The sequence below is a fragment of the Musca vetustissima genome, unplaced genomic scaffold (assembly GCF_032173495.1).
Source record: "Musca vetustissima isolate MV318-11 ecotype Yass unplaced genomic scaffold, APGP_CSIRO_Mvet_v1 utg558942, whole genome shotgun sequence".
NCBI classification, from domain to species: domain Eukaryota; kingdom Metazoa; phylum Arthropoda; class Insecta; order Diptera; family Muscidae; genus Musca; species Musca vetustissima.
Genome location: NW_026872806.1, coordinates 1 through 13,740, shown reverse-complemented (window position 1 = coordinate 13,740; position 13,740 = coordinate 1). Strand labels below are relative to the sequence as shown.

The 13,740-nt window shown below is 34.1% G+C and overlaps 1 protein-coding gene and 1 non-coding gene across 2 annotated transcripts; one reads left to right on the top strand and one right to left on the bottom strand.

The window, feature by feature from the left end:
- Window positions 1-495: 495 nt before the first annotated feature.
- Window positions 496-567, bottom strand: Trnam-cau (transfer RNA methionine (anticodon CAU)). The gene has a single exon. It is a non-coding gene; the product is annotated as a tRNA-Met (tRNA).
- Window positions 568-6,372: 5,805 nt separating this feature from the next.
- LOC133338667 (nitric oxide synthase-like) lies at window positions 6,373-11,908 on the top strand (the record flags this gene model as incomplete). The annotated part of the gene is made up of 2 exons (XM_061546840.1): window positions 6,373-6,537; window positions 11,804-11,908. Coding segments are annotated over exons 1-2 (270 nt in total), but the record flags the coding sequence as incomplete, so codon positions are not given.
- Between the last annotated feature and the right edge of the window lie 1,832 nt (window positions 11,909-13,740).

Here is a 13,740-nt window from a genome sequence, read left to right as displayed (position 1 = left end):
GAACCGATAGAATTGGAATCCTGGACCTTGGATTTAGGATCACTGTCGAGGTGTAGGTTTTGAAATCTAGTACTACTGTGTACTAAATTTAGTTTAGTCCGCATTTACGAATTCTTCAGATCTGGCTCCTATGAACCATTCCCTTTTTTGGATCCGAATATCTTTCAAATAAAGAGATGATTACCAACAACTGAAAACTATTTTCAAATAAACCGTATTACACTTCTTTACAACGGCGTTGCAATGAAAATAATCCACTCAAATGATGTCTCTACTCCAATTTAGAAGGACACGGTACCGAAAAGGCAAATATATTCCAATACCTCCTAATATCGATGAATTTAAATGATTGTCTTTAATTGACCTTTTCTAACATTATTTGTTTACTTTTTTTAGAATAAACTTTCTTAAATTCTCAATTTATTTGGATTTCATTACATTTATTGTAGGTATTATTAAAGTGAATTTGATTAAAAATAAAAAAATGAATCACACTAGCAGAGCAAGGTTTCGATCCTCGGACCTCTGGGTTATGGGCCCAGCACGCTTCCACTGCGCCACTCTGCTTGTTAGCGTAACGTTAACACACCACTCCATTCAATAGTAATACGGGATATTGTTAAAATTGGATACTCTATCAACTTATAGACCAGATTATGTTCTTAAGCAATATATACGCCATAGAATACAAATTTCGTCTGTATATACATTTACTTTAACAAAAAGTTTTCAACAACAGTTCCCAAACATATTTACAAATATTTTTGATGGTATTACGTTAATTAACGTTGTTTTTTGCATTTTGCATTAAATATGTTAGAAAATATACTAACAAAATCTGACAGCATCGTCCGATGGATGGATGCAATGCATGTTAATGGAACTCCATTTGACATACGCTAATTTGCATTAGTTTGACAGTGTAAGAATGTGTACGTACAGCCATCAGAATAACTAAAAAATTACATAAAAATCGAAATTCATTTAACAGCGTTTTTAATAACAACGCTCAATATTCAGTTTGATAAGAGCTTTTAAAATTAAATTTCCCAAAAGTCTTATTTTTTTAATATATTTAGTGTTTTTTTTAACGGCAAAAATATGACAAGTAAATCACTTCCCTATCATTCACTCATGACACACTTCACTCACCTCCGTTCATATTCATATTTTTGTGACTATCATAAAATTTTGAGATTTTTTTGATTTCACAGTTTTTTATTATCAACTAAATTGGCCCACTGATATTAAAACGTGGTTTAGTAGTCTAGAGCTAGAGGTAAACGAATATTTTCACAGATTTACAGTTTTGACATAAACTTTTGTTATTGAAAAATTCAGCACTCACGTGTCACATATCACACACACTTGTTTCTGTGTTGTGGAATGTCGTCATAAGTTTTTATGTTATCCTCAGAGATGCATAAAATAATATGACACAAGTGCATATGTCTGAAGAGGTGGCTTTGATGGAGAGGTTGATACACAACGGTCGTCACATATTAAGCTAGAGAAATTGAGATTGAAAAAAAAATGGAAATTATTTTAAATATATATTTTTTAAATTTTCGAAAAAATATCTTTTTAAGAAATCTGCACCTTAAAATTATAAAATCTTGCTAAACGAAAATTTTATAAATTTTTTACGAAAAAAATATTTTTTAAACAATCCACGCCTGTTGATTGTCCTTAAAAATATTTTTTAAACAATCCACGCCTGTTGATGGTCCTTAAAAATATTCTTTAAACAATCCACGCCTGTTGAAGGTCCTTAAAAATATTCTTTAAACAATCCACGCCTGTTGAAGGTCCTTAATAATATTCTTTAAACAATCCACGCCTTTGTGAGTCCTTGAAAACATATTCTTTAATAAATCCACGCCTTTGTGAGTCCTTGAAAAAATATTCTTTAATAAATCCACGCTTTTGTGAGTCCTTGAAAAAATATTCTTTAATAAATCCACGCCTTTGTGAGTCCTTGGAAAAATATTCTTTAATAAATCCACGCCTTTGTGTGTCCTTGAAAAAATATTCTTTAATAAATCCACGCCTTTGTGTGTCCTTGAAAAAATATTCTTTAATAAATCCACGTCTTTATGAGTCCTTGGAAAAATATTCTTTAATAAATCCACGAAAACATATTCTTTAATAAATCCACGCCTCAGTTGGCCCTTGAAAAATATTCTTTAATAAATCCAAGGCTTTGTGAGTCCTTGAAAAAATATTCTTTAATAAATCCACGGCTTTGTGAGTCCTTGAAAAAATATTCTTTAAAACTTCCACGCCTGTTGAAGGTCCTTGAAAAAATATTCTTTAAAACTTCCACGCCTTTGTGAGTCCTTGAAAAAATATTCTTTAATAAATCCACGTCTTTGTGAGTCCTTGGAAAAATATTCTTTAATAAATCCACGAAAAAATATTCTTTAATAAATCCACGCCTTTGTGAGTCCTTGAAAAAATATTCTTTAAGAAATCCACGCCTTTGTGAGTCCTTGAAAAAATATTCTTTAAGAAATCCACGCCTTTGTGAGTCCTTGAAAAAATATTCTTTAATAAATCCACGCCTTTGTGAGTCCTTGAAAAAATATTATTTAATAAATCCACGTCTTTGTGAGTCGTTGGAAAAATATTCTTTAATAAATCCACGCCTCAGTTGGCCCTTGAAAAATATTCTTTAATAATTCCACGCCTTTGTGAGTCATTGAAAAAATCTTCTATAAAAAATCCACGCCTTTGGTAGGACCTTGAGAAAATATTTTTTAAAAATTCACGCCTATGTGAGTCCTTGAAAAAATCTTCTTTAAAAAATCCACGCCTTTGGTAGGACCTTGAGAAAATATTATTTAAAAATCCACGCCTATGTGAGTCCTTAAAAAATCTTCTTTAAAAATCCACGCCTATGTAAGTCCTTAAAAAAATTTTCTTCAAAAATCCACGCCTTTGGTAGGACCTTGAGAAAATATTCTTTAAAAATCCACGGCTTTGGTAGGACCTTGAGAAAATATTCTTTAAAAATCCACGGCTTTGGTAGGACCTTGAGAAAATATTCTTTAAAAATCCACGCCTTTGGTAGGACCTTGAGAAAATATTCTTTAAAAATCCACGCCTATGTGAGTCCTTGAAAAAATATTCTTTAAAAAATCCACGCCTATGTGAGTCCTTGAAAAAATATTCTTTAAAAAATCCACGCCTTTGTGAGTCCTTGAAAAAATATTCTTTAATAAATCTAATCCTTTGTAAGTCCTTGAAAAAATATTTTTTAATAAATCTAATCCTTTGTAAGTCCTTGAAAAATATTCTATAAAAAATCCACGCCTCAGATAGTCCTTGAAAAAATATTCTTTAAAAAACACGGCTGTTGAAGGTCCTGAAAAAAATCCACGCATAAAAAAATTCTTTAAAAAATCCACGCCTTTGTGTGTCCTTGAAAAAATATTATTTAAAAAAATCCATGTCTGTTGAAGGTCCTTTCAAAAATATTCTTTAAAAAACACGCCTGTTGAAGGTCCTGAAAAAATCCACGTGTAAAAAATTAAATTTCATCGACTAAAAAATATAGCCTCAAAAAACATTTCTGTTTAAAATTAGCTCCAATACTGCCCTGCAGGACATTTGCCCCTGCTCGAACCACTTAACTGTTTACTAGGCCATAAAAATAAAAACAATGTCCTATTTTAGATGAGTGTTTCGAGAGAGGCAACAAAGCAACACAACAACAATGAATTGGCGGCACAACATGCTGTCACTTATGTCGTTCACATGAACGTCATACACGAATGACGACAGACGGTGTTATTGTTTAGACACGAGTGGAGAGTGAAAAAATAAACCGTATACGCCACAGTGTTTCATTGAATTGGCAGGACTCTGTGGCAGTGTGTAGATGTGAGTGTGTGGCTGTATATCTGTGTGTGTGTCCCTTATCATTGTGACTCTGTTAAACTGCTGCTGGGACGACTGTTGTTACATCGGCTGATGTTGTTGCTGCTGTTTGGAGGTTTGCAAATGACATGTTGTTGATGTTCTTGTAATTGTTTTGCAACAACAAAGCAAAGTTCAGCTTAGTGTAGTTCATTTTTATTTTTCGGCTGCCGGGTTTTGTTGGCGGATTTTCGTTTTGTTTTTTCTCCTTTGCTTTGCTATTTATTTTTACCCTCTAAATGGCGGACACAAAAGTCAACAGCAAACATCGACCTCGTCGTCAGTGTCGACAACAACAGCAGCAGCAGGAGTAACAACAAAAAAAACCAAACCTGAAACACTGAGGAAATGCCATCATAAATGCTCGCTGTGATGATGATGACGATGACAGATATTTTGGTTGTTGGTATTTTGTTGGTGCCACAGGGAGTTAAACTGATAGGGAAAGTGTGGAAATAGGTGACCGGGGAATTGTGGACGATTTCATGAAAATTAGTTGTAAATCTGTGTTTGTGGTGGGCGAAGGCAGATTAAAAAGTGACTTGATGTAAACCATGTCGTGGAAATAAATAGCCACAGTCTTTGTTGTAATGTTGGACAGTTTTTCTTTATTTCCACTATTCACAAGGACATTCGGCCAGATGTACTGGTAATCGTAACAAATTCTTTAAATTCAATTAAAAATTATTTTTTGTCAAGGGGAAGTTAGTTTAACACAGAAATTAATTAAACTAATACTAATTAGTAAAGACTGCAAGTCTCCTATACAATGCGGAACCATTAGAATAATTTTTAAGGACCTTCAAAAGGCGTGGATTTTTTAAAGAATAATTTTTAAGGACCTTCAAAAGGCGTGGATTTTTTAAAGAATATTTTTTAAGGACCTTCAACAGGCGTGGATATCAACAGGCGTGGATTTTTTAAAGTATCATTTTAAGGACCTTTAACAGGCGTGGATTTTTAAAAAATAATTTTTAAGGACCTTCAACAGGCGTAGGTTTTTTAAACAATAATTTTTAAGGACCTTCAACAGTCGTAGATTTTTTAAACAATAATTTTAAGGACCTTCAACAGGCGTAGATTTTTTAAACAATAATTTGAAGGACCTTCAACAGGCGTAGATTTTTTAAACAATAATTTTAAGGACCTTCAACAGGCGTAGATTTTTTAAACAACATTTTTCCAAGGCATCAGACAGGCGTAGATTTTTTAAACAATAATTTTAAGGACCTTCAACAGGCGTAGATTTTTTAAACAATAATTTTAAGGACCTTCAACAGGCGTAGATTTTTTAAACAATAATTTTAAGGACCTTCAACAGGCGTAGATTTTTTAAACAATAATTTTAAGGACCTTCAACAGGCGTAGATTTTTTAAACAATAATTTTAAGGACCTTCAACAGGCGTAGATTTTTTAAACAATAATTTTTAACAGGTTTCTAGACAATAGACTTCCACTGAAGAAGTTCTCTTGAGATAAGAACAGTTTTTTTGAGGATAGAATACATCTGAATAGTTCCTCTATAGCATATATGCCCTCTGAATATGTCCTCTATAGTCTAGAAGAACTCTGAATAGGTAATATAGTATAGAACTACTCTGAAGAAGTCCTCTGTGTATAGAAAACTTTCAAAGAGCTCCTCTGTAGTAAAGAAGACCACTGAAGAGGTCCTCCGTCGAATTTTAAACCTTTGAAGATGTCATTCGTAGTTTAGAAGGCATCTAAAGTTCCTCTAAAGTAATAAGATCTCTGAAGGAGTCCTCCATCGTATAGAAGACCTCTGAAGAGGTCCTCTTCCGAATAGAAGACTTCTAAAAAGGTCCTCTATAGTATAGAAGACCACTGAAGAGGTTCTCTATCGAAGTGGAAACTCCTGAATAGATCATCCGTAGTTTAGAAGGCCTCGAAAGATATATCATATTTAGTCTAGAAGGCATCAGAAGATGTCCTCTATAGTATAGAAGTCCTGTGGAGAGGTCCTCTATAGTATAGCAGATCTCTGAAGAAATTCTCTAAGAAGAACTCTAATGCGGTCTTCTTTAGTGTAGAAGGTATCTGAAGAGGTCCTCTATAGTAGAGAAGACCTATAGAGAGTCCTCTGTTTTAACAGGCGTGGATTTCTTAAAGGATTATGGCCTTAGAAAAATGTTGTTTAAAAAAATCACGCCCTGAATGGCCTTAGAAAAATATTCTTTAAGAAATCCACGCCTTGGATTGGCCTTAGAAAAATATTCTTTAAGAAATCCTCGCCTTGGATTGGCCTTAGAAAAATATTCTTTAAGAAATCCACGCCTTGGGATGATATTAAAAATATTCTTTAAAAAATCCAAAATCCAAAATCTTTAGGAAATCCACGCCTTGCTGAGGCTTAGAAAAACATTCTTTATACAATCCCATTTGCTATTGTCGTTATATATTTTTCTTTGCAATTTTTTAAAATATTTTTTTTAATGTTTTCTTTCTTTTCCAGGGCTGTGAAATTTACATCGAAACTATTTGGACGTGCTTTATCGAAACGTATCAAAGCAACCGTTCTGTATGCAACCGAAACAGGAAAATCGGAACAGTATGCCAAACAATTGTGCGAATTATTGGGGCATGCATTCAATGCTCAGGTGAGTTAAAAAAAAAAAACAAACAAACGTAAATATTATTTTTGATAATGATGAAAAAATATCTGCAGAAAATATAAATATGGCAGATATTTTATATAAACACTTTGGGATTTAAAAAAAAAAACCCTGTTGAATTATTGGTCATATAAAAAGCATGGGCAATCACGAGGAAATATTATTAAGGGCTATTGAATTAAATGTTTTTTTGAACCTCTGAATCTGAATGTTTTCCAAATAAAACTCAATTCATAATCGATAAAGTCAATCAGGCAAAAAATATTATTTCTCCAATGCATTGTATAGTCAAATTTTTGCCACTCAGTAGATCATGGTGGCGTATGATTTATTTGCTGTTAAGTGACTGTCTATTTTTCATACACCCTGATGTATGCACATCAGCCCTTGTCATGTCGCAGAGTTTTTTTTTAACATTCCCACAGTAATTATCACATAATAAAAAAAATATTCCTCATCACTATCTAAAATCTACCTTCCCTCCTCCCCTTAAGCTCATAAACTCATAGACCCCCCTGATGACATATGGTACATATCTAACATCAAATTATAAACAATTGTCTCGACACCAAGTGGGAGTTCTCTCCATTCCCCTTCACATTAAATTTGCCAACAAACACTTCTGGATGATGAATGGCAATATGTTGTTGGTTTCTATTATTGTCACACATTTTGTGTGATTTGTGATACCAGACATTAAAGAGCGGGGACTGGGGAGGCTGTGAAGTAGAATCCGAACGTATTGTTGCTGTTAAACATAAAAGCCAAAAACGAACAACAACAACAAAAAAGTTTGTCCAGTTTTCCAAAAGATATCTTTAATAAGATTTGTATCGTTGACTCAGCAGGTCTTCAGGGGATTCAAATTAATAAATTGACTTATGTCAGACATGGTTATTATTATCTGTAATATATTTTCATGGAGGGATAGAGGGGGAGAGGGTGTCCGATGTCCTGTTGAGTATTGTCGCCCAAAAATATATAAATTGGCTTTGTTATGAAATACTTATTTTTGTGTAGAAATATTGGATTTGGCTTTGTTGTCCGGGCTTTTTGAGGGGGCATATTTCAAATTAGTATGATGTGTAGATGGAAATTTATTAGAAAAATTAAAGATGTTAAAATTCAGGGTCTTTATAAGGATACTTAATGGAAATAAATGTATTAAATGCACATTGGAAGGTATTTTTTTTAATTAAATTAAAATTTAAATAGACATTATATACTCCGTTCCAGAACCTGATGGAATTTCCTATGATTCGAAATTGGTTTTCGATTTTTCCTTTATACATTTGAAAAGTTTTACCTGTTTTTAAGCACGAAATATCATTTTTTTTCTAGGATTTAAGTGCGGGAATACGGTTATACATCAGTTCATCGATATGTTGCATACCTGTCTTTGTAGATCAAGGGCAATATTTACTGTTGCATTGAAATATATTCGGTTTAGGCATAATTTCGAGAGGACAGTTCTTTATGCGAAGAAAAACGGCACAAACTGTTAGGAGGCCTTAATAAAATGTTGCAAAATAGCTTAAATTAAAATCAATTTTATAACTTCGCCATTTTATACCCTTCACCACACTGTGGTACAGGGTATTATGTCTTTGTAACAGGCAAAAGGAATTGAGATAGACCCATGGTCCCTTTGAGAATATACATAGAATCACTTTCTGAGTCGATTTATGCATGTCCGCCCGTCCGTCTGTTGATGTTAAATGGTAAACAAAGTACAGGTCGCATTTATGATCCGATTTGGATGAAATTTGTCACAGCTCACTTTTTTGGCCCAAGGACGAACCCTATTGAAATTGGGAAAAATCGGTTCAGATTTAGATATAGCTCACATATATATTTTCGTTCGATTTCAGGTAAATGGTGTACCAAAGTCCCTATATATCCATTGATTTGCACGAACTTTGGTATGGCGTACTTAATTAAGTCTAGAATGATGTGTGCTAAGTTTCGTGGAAATCGTTCAGATTTAGTGGTGAAGTGGTGAAGGATATCATATAGTCGGCCCAGTCCGACTTTACTACTTTCCTTACTGGTTCCATATACGTCAGTTAAAATAGATAAAGCTTCGAAATTTTGCACATAGGATGTTTGGTAGAGATAATGGGATCTACGTTTAGGTATATCGATATTTTGGGGATTTTGTACACATTCTTCAATTGCCCGTAATTCTGGTTCTCATTGGGTAGAAATTTGTCAATGTTGGTCCATTTTTTGAGAAGTCCCACTACAAGAAAATGACTTTAGTTAATATGTTGGATTCTCATGGGTAAAGTGGGCAATCTTCCTACCAAAAGCCATTGGTATTTATCTAAGTTTCGAGATATGCAGACCCCATTATTCGGTATTTTGGGGATTTTTGGATAGGTTTTTCAATCGAATGGGTTATAGTTTGATATATTAAATCCTCATTTCGGTTTCAAATATTCCTACCAATCAATTACTATAAAAAAGGGGCCAGTAAACATTCCGAACTATTTTAGGTATTTTGAATACTAACCTCATGGTAGGAGCTATAAAGAGTTCGGTTCACCGAACCTAACGACTTTTGTGTATTTGCTGGGGCGACAACTCTGAGTAGGAAAATTTTTCTTCCGAATCCATCCGGTACATAGTACCAGGGTGATATGAAAGGGTGATAACTCCGGAACTGTTTAACCTCTACATTGCTGGAATTCCACGTCCACCGGACTAACATTATTACCTTCATAAGTTAATGTACGATAATGGCGTCTGGACCAAGAATTTATGGCATCTGTCTCATGGATATGGGCGATGAATGTGGAAAAAAATAAAAAAAACCATAAGAGGACGTGCTGAACCTTACGACGTTTTTACTTGTACTTGCTGGGACGGCAGCCCTTGGTTAGAAAATTATTCTTCCGAGTCAATTCCGTACATACAACCTTCAGCGGCGGAAAGATATCTCCGAAACCTGTGTAACCTCTACCTTTTGCGAATTCAACACCCACCAGACGGTACTGAGATCATTATGTACGGTGTTATTATACGATAATGGCTTCTGGCACAAATATTGTTGGCATCTGCCACATGTTGAACAAATATTTCATGGACGTAGCAGAGTTTTTCCAGGCGAGGAATATGCAAAAGTCGATCACTAAGTCCAAGACCACAGAATAAAGAGTTCGGACCACCGAACCTGTCGACGTTTTTTACTTCTATTTGCTAGGTTGAAACCCCTGCAAAACTGCTTTACCTCCAACTTTCGCGAATTATAAGCCCACCGGATGTTATTAAGATCAATAAATGCGGAGGTGATTAGTCCATCATGGCGTCTATGCCCAAAATTGATGACATCTGCGACAGATGGAACACCTATCTTATGAACATAGCTGAGTTTTCCAATCAAGGAATATGGAAAAATCTGCCACTAATACATAAGCCACAGGAGGTTATAAAGAGTTTGGTCTGTCGAACCACACGATATTTTTATTTTTTGTTTGAGACGACAGTCCTTGGCTGGAATTTTGTTCTTCTGAGTCAAATCGTTATATAGAACCATTTGCCCAGACGCAGACGGGTCTGGCGTCTGGGCCAATAATGTGTGGCATCTGCAATAAGTTTTAAAACTAACTCAAGGACATAGCAGAGGTTTTTCCAGGCGAGAAATATGAAAAAATCTGCCACTATATCAATGACACACTATTTATCACAGTGAACGGATATGCGACTACCCCTGAATGTTCCGAACGATGGGTTCATAATTACGACCAATAATTATCCAAAGATTCTAGGGGTCAAATTATATAGCCTGCATGAATCTGTGTCTGTGTGTCAACCCAACAAGATGTTGTCGATGTAATATATGTTTGAGTGTTACAAGATCACCCATCGGAGACACCACCTCATGCATAGGCATTCACTACACAGGCATGTCAGGAAGGGACTTCATGATCTGGAGAGAGAAGTACAAAAGAGAGTCCTTAGTTGGAATATTGTTCTTCTGAGTCATATCGGTATATCGGTACAGCGGTACACAGACGGGTCTGGCGTCTGGGCCAATAATGTGTGGCATCCGCGATATGTTTTAAAACTAACTCATGGACATAGAGCCTTTAGATCAAAACGACCATCAAGCAGTCCGCTTTCTCCATATAGAAGAGGTATTCTTACACTACATACTGTTAAGAGGCCTCAAAATAGGAATTTTTGATTATTTTGTGGGTCTTATAATTATAAAATATCTTTAACAGCCTTTTTGCAGTCTCATATAAAAGGAGGATATTCAAAATATGTCATATAACTCCATAAAGAAGATTCTTAAGGGGTATGACATGAAATAAACATAATTAAGACGATCGAGGAATAAAAAAATCGAATAGTAAATTTACTGCTAAAAATGGCATAACTTCATAATATTCAAAGTCTAATAGTTCCATCAACTTAAATTTCCAATCATTGGCATTGCTATGCTATGTCCTTTAAATAATCTCAAAACCAGTGAGATCATGTGTGGGGGTTATTTCAAAATATGGATCAATATAGAGTAGTTTCTTCGAAGTGATTTTTTATACCCGAAGTTACAAAATACAACCACCTTTTTTCTATCTTAAAAACACCTTAAATATGCCTAATTATGGGGTACGGGTTCTTATCCCTTTGACATATGCAGACTATTTCAAAACATGGGTCAATATTGACAGTTTTAAGAGAGTTGATATGTTATCCTCTGAGAATCCGAAATTACAAATTACAGCCATTTCAGTTGATCTTTAAAATATATGACGCTTATAGGGATGTTATTTCGAAATACTAAACTAACATGGAAACATTTCCAGTGAAATAAAATCCGTCAAACCTTACAAGTTATTTCGAAGCAAGTATCAATATATATTATGTGCATTAGCATTAGCTTTCGAGTTATTATTGAACTTCATACGATGTTCTATAAATAAAACACATTTCTAAGTTTCACCATTGAAGGTCAATGGTCAGCAATCACATTAACCCCTAAATACGCACTTAGCAGTTTGTTGCTGTAACAGTCAATAACATTAACCTATTAACATCAACGTTAATCGTTTTCTTAACTCCTTGGATAATGTTGCTGCCATTTTCATTATTTTATTTGAGATTAGTTGTGGGCAGTGTTAAATGTAGCCCTCCAAACCCTCTTTGAGGGTATTGTAATTTGGTTACCAGCATTAATTAGATGACTATTGAAACACACAAAAAGAAGAAAAAACTTAATGTGCGAACTTATTTATCATTTCAGCTCTATTGCATGGCTGATTACGACGTTTCATCGATTGAACACGAGGCTCTGCTAATTGTGGTGGCCTCCACATTTGGCAATGGTGATCCACCGGAAAATGGAGAGGTAAGTTTGTTTGATTGATTGGTGTTAATTGAATACTAATTATTATTGTTGTATAAGTGCGGGAGGGCATTTTAGTTTGTAAGTGGGTTAAAAGGATAATAAGAAAAAAAATTGCGTTTAAAAATCCTACGCTTATGAAATCCGCGCCTTGTATAGACCCTGAAAAAATATTCTTTAATAAATCCACGCCTTGTATAGACCCTGAAAAAATATTCTTTAATAAATCCACGCCTTGTATAGACCCTGAAAAAATATTCTTTAATAAATCCACGCCTTGTATAGACCCTGAAAAAATATTCTTTAATAAATCCACGCCTTGTATAGACCCTGAAAAAATATTCTTTAATAAATCCACGCCTTGTATGGATCCTGAAAAAATATTCTTTAATAAATCCACGCCTTGTATGGATCCTGAAAAAATATTCTTTAATAAATCCACGCCTTGTATAGACCCTGAAAAAATATTCTTTAATAAATCCACGCCTTGTATAGACCCTGAAAAAATATTCTTTAATAAATCCACGCCTTGTATAGACCCTGAAAAAATATTCTTTAATAAATCCACGCCTTGTATAGACCCTGAAAAAATATTCTTTAATAAATCCACGCCTTGTATAGACCCTGAAAAAATATTCTTTAATAAATCCACGCCTTGTATAGACCCTGAAAAAATATTCTTTAATAAATCCACGCCTTGTGCTAGTCCCTGAAAAAATATTCTTTAATAAATCCACGCCTTGTGCTAGTCCCTGAAAAAATATTCTTTAATAAATCCACGCCTTGTGCTAGTCCCTGAAAAAATATTCTTTAATAAATCCACGCCTTGTGCTAGTCCCTGAAAAAATATTCTTTAATAAATCCACGCCTGGTGCTAGTCCCTGAAAAAATATTCTTTAATAAATCCACGCCTTGTATAGACCCTGAAAAAATATTCTTTAATAAATCCACGCCTTGTATAGACCCTGAAAAAATATTCTTTAATAAATCCACGCCTTGTATAGACCCTGAAAAAATATTCTTTAATAAATCCACGCCTTGTATAGACCCTGAAAAAATATTCTTTAATAAATCCACGCCTTGTATAGACCCTGAAAAAATATTCTTTAATAAATCCACGCCTTGTATAGACCCTGAAAAAATATTCTTTAATAAATCCACGCCTTGTATAGACCCTGAAAAAATATTCTTTAATAAATACACGCCTTGTATAGACCCTGAAAAAATATTCTTTAATAAATCCACGCCTTGTATAGACCCTGAAAAAATATTCTTTAATAAATCCACGCCTATGGGAGTCCTTGAAAAAATATTCTTTAATAAATCCACGCCTTGTATAGACCCTGAAAAAATATTCTTTAATAAATACACGCCTATGGGAGTCCTTGAAAAAATATTCTTTAATAAATCCACGCCTTGTATAGACCATGAAAAAATATTCTTTAATAAATACACGCCTTGTATAGACCCTGAAAAAATATTCTTTAATAAATCCACGCCTTGTATAGACCCTGAAAAAATATTCTTTAATAAATCCACGCCTATGGGAGTCCTTGAAAAAATATTCTTTAATAAATCCACGCCTTGTATAGACCATGAAAAAATATTCTTTAATAAATACACGCCTTGTATAGACCCTGAAAAAATATTCTTTAATAAATCCACGCCTATGGGAGTCCTTGAAAAAATATTCTTTAATAAATACACGCCTTGTATAGACCCTGAAAAAATATTCTTTAATAAATCCACGCCTTGTATAGACCCTGAAAAAATATTCTTTAATAAATCCACGCCTATGGGAGTAAAAAATCCACGCCTTGTATAGACCATGAAAA